Below are 14,185 nucleotides of genomic sequence, written 5' to 3'. Positions count from 1 at the left end.
TATTAGAAAGATTGTGATAGATGTTTATGGGGAGGACTTGAACAGTATTGCTTTCTGAGTTTTTGTTTAATTTAGCTTTTTTTTTTTTTTTTTAAGACCTGATTTTATTGATGGTTCCATGAAGTTGTATCACCTTTAAATTCAGGCTGCATGTGTAAGATGATTTGTTAAACAAAATGTTTGATTTTGTGTACCTTGTAGAGTTACTCTTTACTCCATTCTCTTAGTTTTGTTAGTTCATATTCATAAGTTCTGATTATTGGAAAACGAGGTTATGGTAATATCTTGATGATCTTTTTCTATTGTCATTACCTCAGTTTGACTGACATTTATTGAATACACATTCAATAGCTGGAATCTGCTCAAAAGCAACATTTAAATTTTGAATTTAAGGTGCTGGGTTTGGAACCTAAGGGAACCTTTACTAGAAATGTGAAAAAGTCATTGTGGAGCTAATGTAGGTCTTAATTCCATTTCTTAAAATACAGTAACATATAACAGGAAAACATTTTATAATATTTATCTCATTATATCAATTATATCTCCATCAGTTCTTTGCTTTCTGACAAAGAAAGCTATAAGATAAAGTGAATTTAGTCCTTTTTAAATGATAAATCATTTTCCAGACTTTTCTATAGAAAATTTTCTTTTTTCTTTATATTCCCCTGATTTGATTTTGGAATTAAATCATATTCAATTAAGATAACAAAATTGATATGTTTATTTTTCAGAGATTTCATAATTGATGGCTTATCAGTAGAGAGAAATCATGTTCTTGTTAGAATAAATTTTATTGGTGGGCCCATGGAACGAATTTTGCCTCCAAGGGTACTAGAAAAGGTGAGTGGGGTAAAGAGGAATCTTTGTTAACAGAAAAGCTGGAGGATACAAGTAAACACTGATTTAAAGTGTTTACTCGTATCCTACATTTTAAAATGAAAATAGCATTCTTTTCAACAGAGGGGTCATGAATGCTAGTTTGTGTTGCAAAGTAGACTATTGTTTCATTAAAAAGTTGTCATTTTTCTGTGTCTGTGATGTTTACTTTCAATGTCTTTGTCTTTCATGATACCTAATTTTTATTACATGAATATATTTTTTGTATTTAATTAGCAATATTGAATACTTCTTCCATCAATATTCATAGACATTGGCTTTCTCTGGAAGGGATTTTTTTTAAATATTTTATTTATTTTTTTATTTATTTGAGAGAGACAACACAACAGGGTTGGGGGGACGAGGGAGAGGGAGAAGCAGACTGCCCGCTGAGCAGGGAGCCCAATGTGGGACTTGATCCCAGAGCCCTGGGATCATGACCTAAGCTGAAGGCAGCTGCTGAACCCACTGAGCCACCCAGGTACCCTGGAATTTTTTTTTTTTTTAAAGTACATTTTTGCTCTGTCAGTCTCAGAAAGATGAGATAGAAATGATTGATAATACAAGATAAACATTTAGGTTTTTTTAATTTGTTTCCTATTTCAATATAGGAAATACGTATTTCTTTTGAAGACTTTAATTTCCCTTTCATGAAAAAAAATAGTAAGGCTATCATTATCAGTCCTAGTTTCTAGAACAAGTTACCATATATTTGTCTTCAGGACTTGTATAATGTCATTTCCATTACGTTTCATTTTAGTTATCCTTTGGAGTATTGGATTGTACTTGTCAAATAGCTTTTGGTTAGTTAGGCTACAACCTAGTGTCTATGAAACAAAAGCCTTTTTAAATTAGTTTTTCAGAAAGCCTTAAAATTCAGTATTTTATATTACTTCCTAAAGTCATTTGTCTTCTTTTTTAGGGTGATGATCCATATCCTTGGCCAATGTTTTCATCATATCCTTTACCAAACTGCTATCTGTCAGAAGTTATAAGAAATGCTGATCTAAAACAAGGTAAGATATTTACTATCAACTGCCACATTATTTTAGTGCTTTTGTGGTTATAATTTGAAAAAAAAGATAAAGTATTATTATGGGTGATTAATACTATTTTTCTTCAGCTTGTGCATGTGGATTCATTTATGCCTATTCCTTTATAAGTTTCTTACTAAATTATTTGTATGATACTGAATAATTCTTATCAGAAGCTTTTTTGGTTTAAAAAAATGAATTATGATTTTTGATGAATTCTATATACATAGGACTTTATTCAGCAGAGTAATATTTTTTAGTATCTGCATGCCATATATAAGTTCTGTGTCCTCAAGAATTGAAATATAATATAAATTATATAAATATGATAAAAGTTCAGGTGTCTGCCTTAGAGGAGTTCATGAACTTTTGGAGAATACCTATAAGTAATTAGATAATTATATGGTAGTACAGTGTGATAGGAACTAAATAGTCAAATATGTAGCCTGCTAGGATAGCGTATATGCAGGACACCCGTCCAAAGAAAATCAGTGTTTAAAGAAAGGCATGAAATATGTGCTTTTTGAGTAATCTAAGAGCATTTTTGACAGAGGAAAACAGCAGAGAGGCTTGAAAGAAGCAAATTATAGTCAAAGAACTGTGAGCAAATGCTCTTGACTCTGCCTATCTGAAATCTCTTTCTCTCACGCACTACAGCCCTCATCTCTCACCTGTATTATTGCAGTAATCTGCCAAGTAGTCAGTGTGTTCTCAACACAGCAACCAGAGTAATGCTGTTGAAATATGGATTACATCACATTACTCCTTAACTGAAACCCTCCAGTGGCTTCCCATAGCTAACAAGGCCCAATACATTTGTGGCTTCATTCCTGTCAGTGCTCTTTTTTACTTTAGTACCATTTCAGATCTCTTTAATTCCACATTTTCCCACCATATTGGACAGCATCTTTTATTGTCTTTCTGTTTGTCCCTAGAACACAAGTGTTTGACTAAGACAGTATTCTCAATTTAATAGCAGTACCTAATATTTCCTCCTAATAATAGTGGTCCTGGTTTTTTGTTAAGTAGGAGAGAATGATCTAGGTACCAGTGGAAAATCCAGAATGTACATCACAGAGATATCTCTGAACCCAATGAGAAAAATGGAGCCAAATGAATTTCTAACAGCTATAAAGCTAAATTGAAAGTATATTTCTGGTTAAATACAGTTCAATAAATTAAACATTGTACAATTTTAAATATACTGTGTTTCAGCTTATAATACTTTAAAACATAGCTATTTTGAAGGCAGGAGTTCTTGTACTTTCATTTTGCTTTTTTTGATTTGAAAGTAATGATTCATTGATTCTGATAGGTGTTATTTTAGTTGTCATTTACACTGCAGAATTTTGGGATATCATTTCATTGTTGTGGCGGAAAAAAATCAACTTCGGTTGTGTGCACATGGTGACATCCTCTCGTTTGTCTCCCAGCTTCTACATTTATCCTCCTTGCTACCGTTAGCGTCTCCTCATCTGTTAAATTGCCTCTTGTTAGCTCATTGGCATTAGTGTTAGCTATTAGATAATTTATCTTCATCTGTAAATAAGAATCTTGAGACATCATCTGGTTCAGTTATTTTTCTTTGTGCACCGTTTTAGGGTCACCATGCTAAAATGTAAAAGTCCTTTAAAAGCTAGTGATTAATATTATCTATTTGTATATGTATATATATACATTATGTGTATACATATATAAGCATGTACAGGTATATGTGTACACATGTGCACTGTGTATCACATATATGTGATCTATAAATAATCTTACACACATGAAAAAATTCTCTTCCATGTGGTAGAAATAACTTGGAATATTATCTTTCTGTTAGCCTAGAGTTTAGATAAATTGGAAGAAGATTGTGAGTATAGTAACTACCTGTGCAGCAGATGAAAAGGAAAGGGGAGTGGGAGAAAGGAGAGTTGTACTGTGGTTAAAAGCTGTTAAAGTGAACTACTGGAGATTGACTCATAATATCTTTTTTATATGAAACAGATCATGAGATAAACAAAACAGATTGCTTTGTTTCTCTAAGCTAAACTTAGATCTCCCAGGAGTTATTGTTACATCCCTAATTGGCCGGTCTGCTCTACTCCATTCCATTTTGGTGTGTTCGGGATGGGACTTCTTTATCTAAAGAGGAACAGAAATCCAGTACTTTCATACTGAGAAATAAAAATGTCTTGAGGGATTGGATAGCATGCTCTGGTTATTGGAAGCATTAGAGAGACATCCAAAGGTGAGAGATTTGCTGTTCTTTCCTTTCTAGCATCCTATATTCATTTTATTTTTAAATTACTTTTGTAATATTTATTCAGGCGGAATTATAAAATAATCAGCATCTAGATTACATCTGTACTTTATATACCTTACTACTATGGAATGTCCGTCTTTATCAGGAAACCATTTGGATCTGTATTCACTCAGGTGGGGCTGGTATCTTCAAAGTAGAGAGTGAGTTTTTGTGTCATGGCTTGTATGTTTCTAGTACTCCTGACAGGGCCACCAGAGCACTAGAAGCACAGCACTGAGTCACTGGGTCACTGGCAGCATTCTTTTTTGATCTTAGAAATTCGGATGACGATAAAAAAAAAAAGACAGGACAGTTAAGATGGCGGAGGAGTAGGGGACCCCTTTTTCAGCCGGTCCCCTGAGTCGAGCTGGATAGGCACCAGACCCGCCTAAACAACCACGGAATCAGCATGAGACGCAGGAAGATACATCTGGATCTCTACAAATGAACATCTCCAGTGCTAAGTATTGAGGTACGAAGTGGGGAGCCGTGAAACCCCACACAGATATCGGAAGATAAACGGAAGGGGAGGGAGACGCAGTGTTTGGGCGCCGGGAGCGGTAGCGACCTGCACGGGGGAGCGGGCGGGCTCGCGGACTGGCACCCGAGAAACAGCAGACGGAGACCGTGAGCCGGGAGCGCGCGCCACCAGGCATCTCACAGAACTCCGGAATCCCGGTGTGCTCACTGGATTTAGACTGAGACCGGGAGCTCCGGAGCGTGCGGGGCGGCTGGCGGCTTTAGAAACACAAAGGACAGATACGCGCAGGCCCTGGAAGTGAGGGCTGGGACGCAGGGTGTGGGGCGCACATCCCAGGACGCTGCAGGGTTGAGCAGCACCAACAGAAACAGAGTTAAAGTGGCCAGAACATCAGTGGAGAACGGTCTGCGATCCCTCTGTTCTGAGACAGAGGCTGAGATTAGGCCACTGCTGCTCTGACTCTCAGAAGAGGCACAGCAAACCACCAGGGAAAGGCACCAGAGAACAAAAGCCTGGAAATACTGGCTCACAGCGTGCCCATCCCCATCCCCCCTCGCAGGGGACACAGAGACTCTACCCAAATAGGGTTGCCTGAGTAACTGCACGGCAGGTCACTCCCCCAGAACACAGAAGGCAGGCTGAAAAATCAAGAAGCCCACAACCCGGGGCACCTGGGTGGCACAGTCATTGGGCACCTGTCTTCGGCTTAGGGCGTGATCCCGGCATTCCGGAAAGGAGTCCCTCCTCGGGCTCCTCCGCTGGGAGCCTGCTTCTTCCTCTCCCACTCCCCTGCTTGTGTTCCCTCTCTCGCTGGTTGGCTCTATGCCACATATAAATAAATAAATAAAATCTTTAAAAAAGAAGCCCACATCCCTAAGATCCCTATAAAACAAGGGGCACGGCCTGGGACTCAGTCAATAATTTGGTCTCTGGAGAACCCTGCAACCTCTCCTCATCAGAATGACTAGAAGGAGAAGCCCCCCATAGCAAAGAAAAGACAGTGAGTCTGTGGCCTCTGCCACAGAAATAATGGATATGGATGTAACCGAATTATCAGAAATGGAATTCAGAGTAACGATGGTCAAAATGATGAGTAGAATTGAAAAAGGTATTAACGAAAATGTTACTGAAAATATAGAATCCCTAAGGACAGAAATGAGAGCGAATCTGACAGAAATTAAAAATTCTATGAGCCAAATGCAGGCAAAACTAGAGGCTCTGACAGCCAGGGTCACCGAAGCAGAGGAACGTATTAGTGAATTGGAGGATGGGTTAATAGAGGAAAAAACGAAAATAGAAGCTGGTCTTAAAAAAATCCACGCCCACGAATGTAGGTTACGGGAGATTACTGACTCAATGAAACGATCCAATGTCAGAATCATCGGCATCCCCGAGGGGGTGGAGAAAAACAGAGGTCTAGAAGAGATATTTGAACAAATTGTAGCTGAAAACTTCCCTAATCTAGCGAGGGAAACAAACATTCATGTCCAAGAGGCAGAGAGGACCCCTCCCAAGCTCAACCACGACAAACCTACGCCACGTCATGTCATAGTGCAATTCGCAAATATTAGATGCAAGGATACAGTATTGGAAGCGGCCAGGGCAAAGAAATTTCTCATGTACCAAGGCAAAGGCATCAGAATTATGTCAGACCTGTCTACACAGACCTGAAATGAGAGAAAGGGTTGGGGGAGCATTTTTAAAGCTCTTTCAGAGAAAAACATGCAACCAAGGATCCTTTATCCAGCAAGGCTGTCATTCAGAATTGATGGAGAAATAAAGACATTTCAGAATTGCAAGTCATTAACCAATTTCGTAACCACGAAACCCGCCCTACAGGAGATATTAAGGGGGGTTCTATAAAGGTAAAAAGGCCCCAAGAGTGATACAGAAAAGAAAGTCACAACCGATACAAACAAAGACTTTACTGGCAACATGGCATCATTAAAATTCTATCTCTCAGTTCTTAGTGCCAATGTTAATGGTTTAAACGCTCCCATAAAGTGCCACAGAGCTGCAGATTGGATAAAAAGAAATGACCCATCCATTTGCTGTCTACAAGAGACTCATTTCGAACCCAAAGATGCACTCAGACTGAGAGTAAGGGGATGGAGTACCATCTTTCACGCAAATGGAACTCAAAAGAAAGCTGGGGTAGCAATTCTCATATCAGATAGATTGGATTTTAAACTAGAGACTATAGTTAGAGACGGAGAAGGGCACTATATTATTCTTAAAGGAAGTATTCAACAAGTGGATATGACAATTATAAATATATATGCCCCCAACAGGGGAGCAGCAAGATACACAAGCCAACTCTTAACCAGAATAAAGAGACTTATAGATAATAATACATTAATAGTAGGGGACCTCAACAGTCCACTATCAGAAATAGACAGAACACCCTGGCAAAAACTAAGCAAAGAATCAAAGGCTTTGAACACCATACTTGACGAGTTGGACCTCGTAGATATATATAGAACACTACACCCCAGAACCAAAGAATACTCATTCTATTCTAATGCCCATGGAACATTCTCAAGAATAGACCATGTTCTGGGACACAAAACAGGTCTCAACCGATACCAAAAGATTGAAATTATCCCCTGCATATTCTCAGACCACAACGCTCTAAAATTGGAACTCAACCACAAGGAAAAATTTGGAAGAAACTCAAACACTTGGAGACTAAGAACCATCCTGCTCAGGAATGACTCGATAAACCAGGAAATCAAAAATCAACTTAAACAATTTATGGAGACCAACGAGAAAGAAAACACAACGGTCCAAAACCTATGGGATACTGCAAAGGCAGTCCTAAGGGGGAAATACATAGCCATCCAAGCCTCACTCAAAAGAATAGAAAAATCTAAAATGCAGTTTTTATATTCTCACCTCAAGAAGCTGGAACAGCAACAGAGGGACAGGCCTAATCCACGCACGAGGAAGCAGTTGACCAAAATTAGAGCAGAAATCGATGAATTAGAAACGAGAAATACAGTAGAGCAGATCAACAGGACTAGAAGCTTGTTCTTTGAGAGAATCAATAAAAATGACAGACCACTGGCAAGACTTATCCAAAAGAAAAGAGAAAGGACCCAAATTATTAAAATTATAAATGGAAAAGGAGAGGTCACGACCAACAGCAATGAAATTGGAAGGATTATTAGAAACTATTATCAACAGCTATATGCCAAAAAACTAAGCAATCTGGAAGAGATGGAGGCTTTCCTGGAAACCTATAAACTACCAAGACTGAAACAGGAAGAAATTGATTTCTTAAACAGGCCAATTAATTATGAAGAGATTGAGTCAGTGATAAACAACCTTCCAAATAACAAAACTCCAGGCCCGGACGGTTTTCCTGGGGAATTCTACCAAACATTCAAAGAAGAAATAATACCTATTCTTCTAAAGCTATTTCAAAAAATAGAAACAGAAGGAAAGCTACCAAACTCATTCTATGAGGCCAATATTACCTTGATCCCCAAACCAGGCAAAGACCCCCTCAAAAAGGAGAATTACAGACCGATTTCCCTAATGAATATGGACGCCAAAATCCTCAACAAGATCCTTGCTAATAGAATCCAACAGTACATTAAAAGGGTTATCCATCATGACCAAGTGGGATTCATACCTGGGATGCAAGCGTGGTTCAACATTCGCAAATCAATCAGCGTGATACATCATATCAACAAGAAAAGACTCAGGAACCATATGATCCTCTCAATCGATGCCGAAAAAGCATTTGACAAAATACAGCATCCTTTCCTGATTAAAACCCTTCAGAGTATAAGAATAGAGGGTACGTTTCTCAATCTCATAAAAGCCATCTATGAAAAGCCTACTGCAAAGATTATTCTCAATGGGAAAAAGCTGGAAGCCTTTCCCTTAAGATCAGGAACACGACAAGGATGCCCACTCTCGCCACTATTATTCAACATAGTACTAGAAGTCCTTGCAACAGCAATCAGACGACAGAAAGGGATCAAAGGTATCCAAACCTGCAAAGAAGAAGTCAAAATGTCTCTCTTCGCAGATGACATGGTACTCTATATGGAAAACCCAAAAGAATCCACGCCCAAACTATTAGTAAAGTTATAGAGCAATTCAGTAATGTGGCGGGATACAAAATCAATGCTCAGAAATCAGTTGCATTTCTATTCACAAATAACGAGACTGAAGAAAGAGAAATTAGGGAATCCATCGCGTTTACAATAGCACCAAAAACCATACGTTATCTTGGAATTAACCGGAGACATAAAGGACCTATATTCTAGAAACTACAAATCACTCTTGAAAGACATTGAGGAAGACATAAAAAGATGGAAAAATATTCCATGCTCATGGATCGGAAGAATTAACATAGTTAAAATGTCCATGCTACCCAGAGCAATCTACGCTTTCAATGCTATCCCGATCAAAATACCAAGGACATTTTTCAAAGAACTGGAACAAATAGTCCTTAAATTTGTATGGAAACAGAAAAGACCCCGAATCTCCAAGGAACTGTTGAAAAGGAAAAACGAAGCTGGGGGCATCACAATGCCAGATTTTGAGCTGTACTACAAAGCTGTGATCACAAAGACAGCATGGTACCGGCGCAAAAACAGACACATAGACCAATGGAACAGAATAGAGAACCCAGAAATGACCCTCGCCTCTTTGGGCAACTAATATTTGATAAAGCAGGAAAAAACATCCGGTGGAAAAAGACAGTCTCTTCAATAAATGGTGCTGGGAAAATTGGACATCTACATTCAAAAGAATTAAACTTGACCACTCTCTCACACCATACACAAAGATAAACTCCAACTGGATGAAAGGCCTCGATGTGAGACAGGAATCCATCAAAATTGTAGAGGAGAACATAGGCAGCAACCTCTATGACATCGACCAAAGCAACCTTTTTCATGACACATCCCCAAAGGCAAGAGAAACAAAAGATAAAATGAACTTAAGGGACTTCATCAAGATAAAAAGCTTCTGCACAGCCAAGGAAACAGTCAAAAAAACTAAGAGGCAGCCCACGGAATGGGAGAATATATTTGCAAATGACACTACAGATAAAGGACTGGTATCCAAGATCTACAAAGAACTTCTCAAACTCAATACACAAGAAACAAATAAACAAATCAAAAAATGGGCAGAAGATATGAATAGACATTTTTCCAATGAAGACATACAAATATGGCTAACAGACACATGAAAAAATGTTCAAAATCATTAGAACTGGCTCACTGTTTTCTAAAGCAGCTGTGCCATTTTACCTTTTCACCAACAGTATTATGAGATTGTCATTTCTCCACATCATCATCAGCATCATCATGTATTGTGATCTGGCCGTCCTAGTGTGTGTGAAGTGGTGTTCATTGTGGTTTTGATTTGCATTTCCCATATGACTAATAATGTTGAGCATCTCTTCATGTTATGTATCTTCCTTAGAGAAATTACTGTTCACATCATTTGCCTATTTTTTAATTATTTGTCTTTTTATTATTGAGTTGTAAGAGTTCCTTATGTATTCTAGATACAAATTCCTTATGGGATATATGATTGGGGAACTTCTTTCGTATCTCAGAATACATTAAGTTTATGCCTCTGGGCCTTTCCTCTTGATGTTCCCTTTTCCTTGACTACTACCTCCTCCTCTTTATACAGGTAGTTCCTTCTTAACCTTTTATGCTGAGTCTGAATGTTATTTCTTCAGAGAAGTTATCTCTACCTTATCTAAAATATACTTCTTCCCTTGCTTCTGTCTTGCTTCCTATGGATTCCTCTAATAGCACTGTACCTTACTGTGACTTTATATATTTGTTCACTGCTGCCTTACAGTGTAACTTCCATGAGACAAAAATGCTGTCTGCCTTAGGTAGTAGACAACAATAAACGTCTATTGAATGAATGGATGAATTAACATTGAATTTCTTCTCTATTTTTCTCATCATCAAACTCTATCTTACAAATCTTTGTCATTGGACGTTGGGAATTCCTTTTAGGCTAATATGTAAATTTAGAAGTTTTTACTCAAACCTAGAATAATCTCTGATCTCATTTTTTTTAGAGCACCAATAGCTTTGCAGTTAGAAAGCCTCTTTAGCTAGACTTCTGTATATATCATTCATGAAGTAGACACCTTTATTATAGCTATTTTATCATTTACAAAGTGGTACTTTATGTTTTTAAAGCACGTAAAAGGTATACATTGTTAACATTACATCTCATTTTTTCCCACAATCGAAAAAAAAAAATAACCCAAAAAATGTACAGCCTTTATTCTGTGATTACTTCAAATTTAATCTTTTGTAGCTTCAGTATCTTAACTTTACTGTTTCCTCTGCTGCATTTTTACTTACCTGATGGGAAATTGATTTTCTACCTGGCAAAACATTTTCTTTCAAATACTATATAAAAGAGTAGGTTCCATGGTGATACTCATTCCCTTTAATGGAATGCACCACATAGTGTTAAAATCTTTATAGTCTGATTCTTCAGATATTTTTAATTGCATAGTCTTAGATGACATTATTCAAATACGAGAAAACAGATCATTTTAAAGTTCATAGTATGTGAGATATAACTATCTTACTGTAGTATCTCCCCCAACATGAAGTAGTTTTTCTTTCTTCAAATTAATAAGAAAAGGAGGGAGGATATCATACAAAATTGAAGTGAATTCCAGTTAAAACTTACTTTTCAGTTTGTACATTTTCAGCTCTGAATGAATTCAGTATAAAATATTGTTGAATCATTAGGTTTCACGTACTGATCAAATGTCTGTGAAGACCTATTCTCTTCTTAGGTGAGAAACTTGAATCTAAGCCGTTGTATTAAATCTATATTATTTGCATAGATTTGGTTCTTTATAAAAGCATAAACGAAAATGCAAACCGTTGACAATATTTAATAATATGTTTGGGGGTAGAAAAGGCTTTTTAATAGGTCTTATATATAAATTTACTTTGAACATTCTGCAGTTGCAGACTACAATTTATAAAATAATCATTACAATGTATTTTGTTCAATAGAAAGAAACAAATATTAATAGAGAAAGTTTCTAAATTAGAGATGGAACTGAAGAACAAGAGTACCATATTCTCTGTCTCTGGAGTTAGGCATTGTGCAGTGAATAAGCAATAAAGTTTATGGGTTTTGTAGTTACATTCTTATAATGCCAACATGTTTTATCCTAGCTCTCAAGACTTGCTGGTATTTTAAATCATTTGGATTAAAATATACTGAAACTTATCCTTTCAACTACAAATACTGTAATTTTGTCATTGGAACGATGTTCTTATTTTAACAAGATCGTTCTCATTAATCTGTATTGATTTTGTTTAATAAGTTTTTGTGTCCTTACTGGGTTTAATTCTTTATTCACTGATGCCCCTTCTTGCTGACACTTTGGTAATTTTTGTCTTTTCAGACATTAAGTCCATGCCCATGTCCTTGATGAATTATTTTCGTGTCTCTTTAAATTTACAAATGGGATAACAATCCATTATGTAATCGTAATAGTATAGATCAAAGTTGGAATACTACCTATATAATATATAAAAGTAAACTTTTTAAGAGGAAAAAAAAGGGAGAATGAGATGAACTATAATAACAACTACATTTTAATAAAAGAATGCAAGTTACCCAATTAAGTTGAGTAGAGAAGATTATTTCATTGCTAGTCTGATAAATTATGTAAGATTTAGGATTGCCATTTGTTCTCCGGTCAACTAGGAACAATGCCGTAGGGAAAACTACAAGAGTATTTTGAAAATAGTATGGCATTACATTAAATATAGTGCAAGATAATGATGGATATTCTTTGTTCTGATTTTAAAAGCTTTTTGAATTATGTCTTGCGCATATAGTCAGTCTATAAATATTTTTAGTGATGAATTCTTTTATCAACTACTTATTTAGGCCTTTATGTCATATCAGACATTTTCTTACTTTTTTTTCTTATTATTTCTAATCTTGTAATTAAGATTTATTTTCTGGAGATAAAGGTAAATGACTTTTATTTGACATCATTCTGTTAACTGAGAGGACTGGGAATAGAAGATTATGATTTCTTTTCAGTGTAGTAAATCTTGAGCTGCAGCTGTTGAGATACTTAGCTTACAAATCAGAATAAGTATTTACTTTTGAATAATAAAACTTATTATTTTCACGAACTTACTACTTCATATTTGAAACATGCGTATCTGTGGCAACCAGGGGAAACAGATCATCTGCTAGTTTAAGTGCAGGTGATAAGGGAAAACGAATTCCTCATTTCTTGAAAATGTGACTCATTTTTTTTATAGTAAATGGTTATCATATATTTTAAAAAAGGAAAAGTGATATAATTCCACTGTGAGGAATAACCTCTGTAAAATATAGATGTCATGTGTTAAGAGCCCATGTAATTCAAATAAAATGAAAATGTGTAATGAATTTAGAAACTCTCAAATTTAGAGATGTACAGAGAACTAATATAGAGAATTTAGGCATCTTTTCAGTTGCTTCTCAGAGACTGCTCCAAAGTCTTCCCTTGTTTATTATAATAAAAGTAAACTGAAATGACTATGTTAAACTACATGGAAGAAGACAAGCAGAAATACAAATGGAAAGCAAATATTGCACAAATAAGGTTCAGGATAAGATAAAGGTGACTATGTAAATTAAGCCTAGGGATCTGTTGCTAGTTAGTTTATGAAATCTTCCATTTGTTTCTTTTGCAGAATCTGTTATGATATTCTGTGTAAAGTGAGCATTCACAATTGCATTTAGGAAAGAGGTACTAAAAGTTTTCTGTGTAAATAGCAGGTTTTCACTGCATTTATACTGAGCTTGTATTTTTCCTCCCTTTGAAACTTTTATATTGTCCATAATAATCTTATAATCAATATAACATTTCTACATAATAGTCTTTTGAGAAAAAATTATACAGTATCAAGTATGAAAAGATTATAGTGCTCACCATAACAAAGAATTTCAGAGTTTAGATACTGAAATATTGTTAACTATGATTGGTGAACATGAAACTTGATGTCCCCACTGCTTTTTTTTTTTCCATCTTGCTCTGTGGTATTAAGGCATAAGTTTAAAATAGATTTTTTCTACTTTCTCTTCCAACTTTGCATTGTCCGTAAATCATAGTGGTCTGAAGGAGCAAAGAGAAGAAGAGCATATACTCACTAGACATACCAAACCACTCTTGGGAAAACAAAACAGTTGTCGGCCATGGTAACTTCATAACTAGATGTATAATTAATACACTGAAACTAAATTATGATATGGTACTTTCTCTAAAAATAATACTGTAGGGTAAGAAGTATATAAAAACAGTTGATATAAAAAAATGTGAGTTAAGAAAAAAATTGTGTTCAGTGTAGAATATAAACCTGGATTCTTCCTGGTGAAATAGATCGTTTTCTCATTTAACCCTAAGAAGTGAATATTCATTTCATTACAGGAGACTAGATTGTACCCAGAAATGAGCCAGAACCTCATAAGTATAAGATA

General features: G+C 36.1%; 1 protein-coding gene across 3 annotated transcripts in view; it reads left to right on the top strand.

Annotated features, from left to right (window-relative positions):
• TBC1D32 (TBC1 domain family member 32) overlaps positions 1 to 14,185 on the top strand; it is a 214,071-nt gene that overhangs the window by 132,697 nt on the left and 67,189 nt on the right. For all 3 annotated transcript variants that reach the window (XM_045798573.2, XM_045798571.2, XM_045798572.2), the window contains 2 exons: positions 732 to 840; positions 1,799 to 1,892. In XM_045798573.2, the coding sequence (XP_045654529.2) occupies positions 732 to 840; positions 1,799 to 1,892 (203 nt within the window). The remainder of the gene's footprint in view (positions 1 to 731; positions 841 to 1,798; positions 1,893 to 14,185) is intronic.

The sequence above is a fragment of the Ursus americanus genome, chromosome 11 (assembly GCF_024610735.1).
Source record: "Ursus americanus isolate L20-20 chromosome 11, mUrsAme1.1.p, whole genome shotgun sequence".
Lineage (NCBI taxonomy): Eukaryota > Metazoa > Chordata > Mammalia > Carnivora > Ursidae > Ursus > Ursus americanus.
The sequence above is the reverse complement of the archived record's forward strand: the minus strand, read 5'-3'. Positions and strand labels throughout refer to the sequence as shown.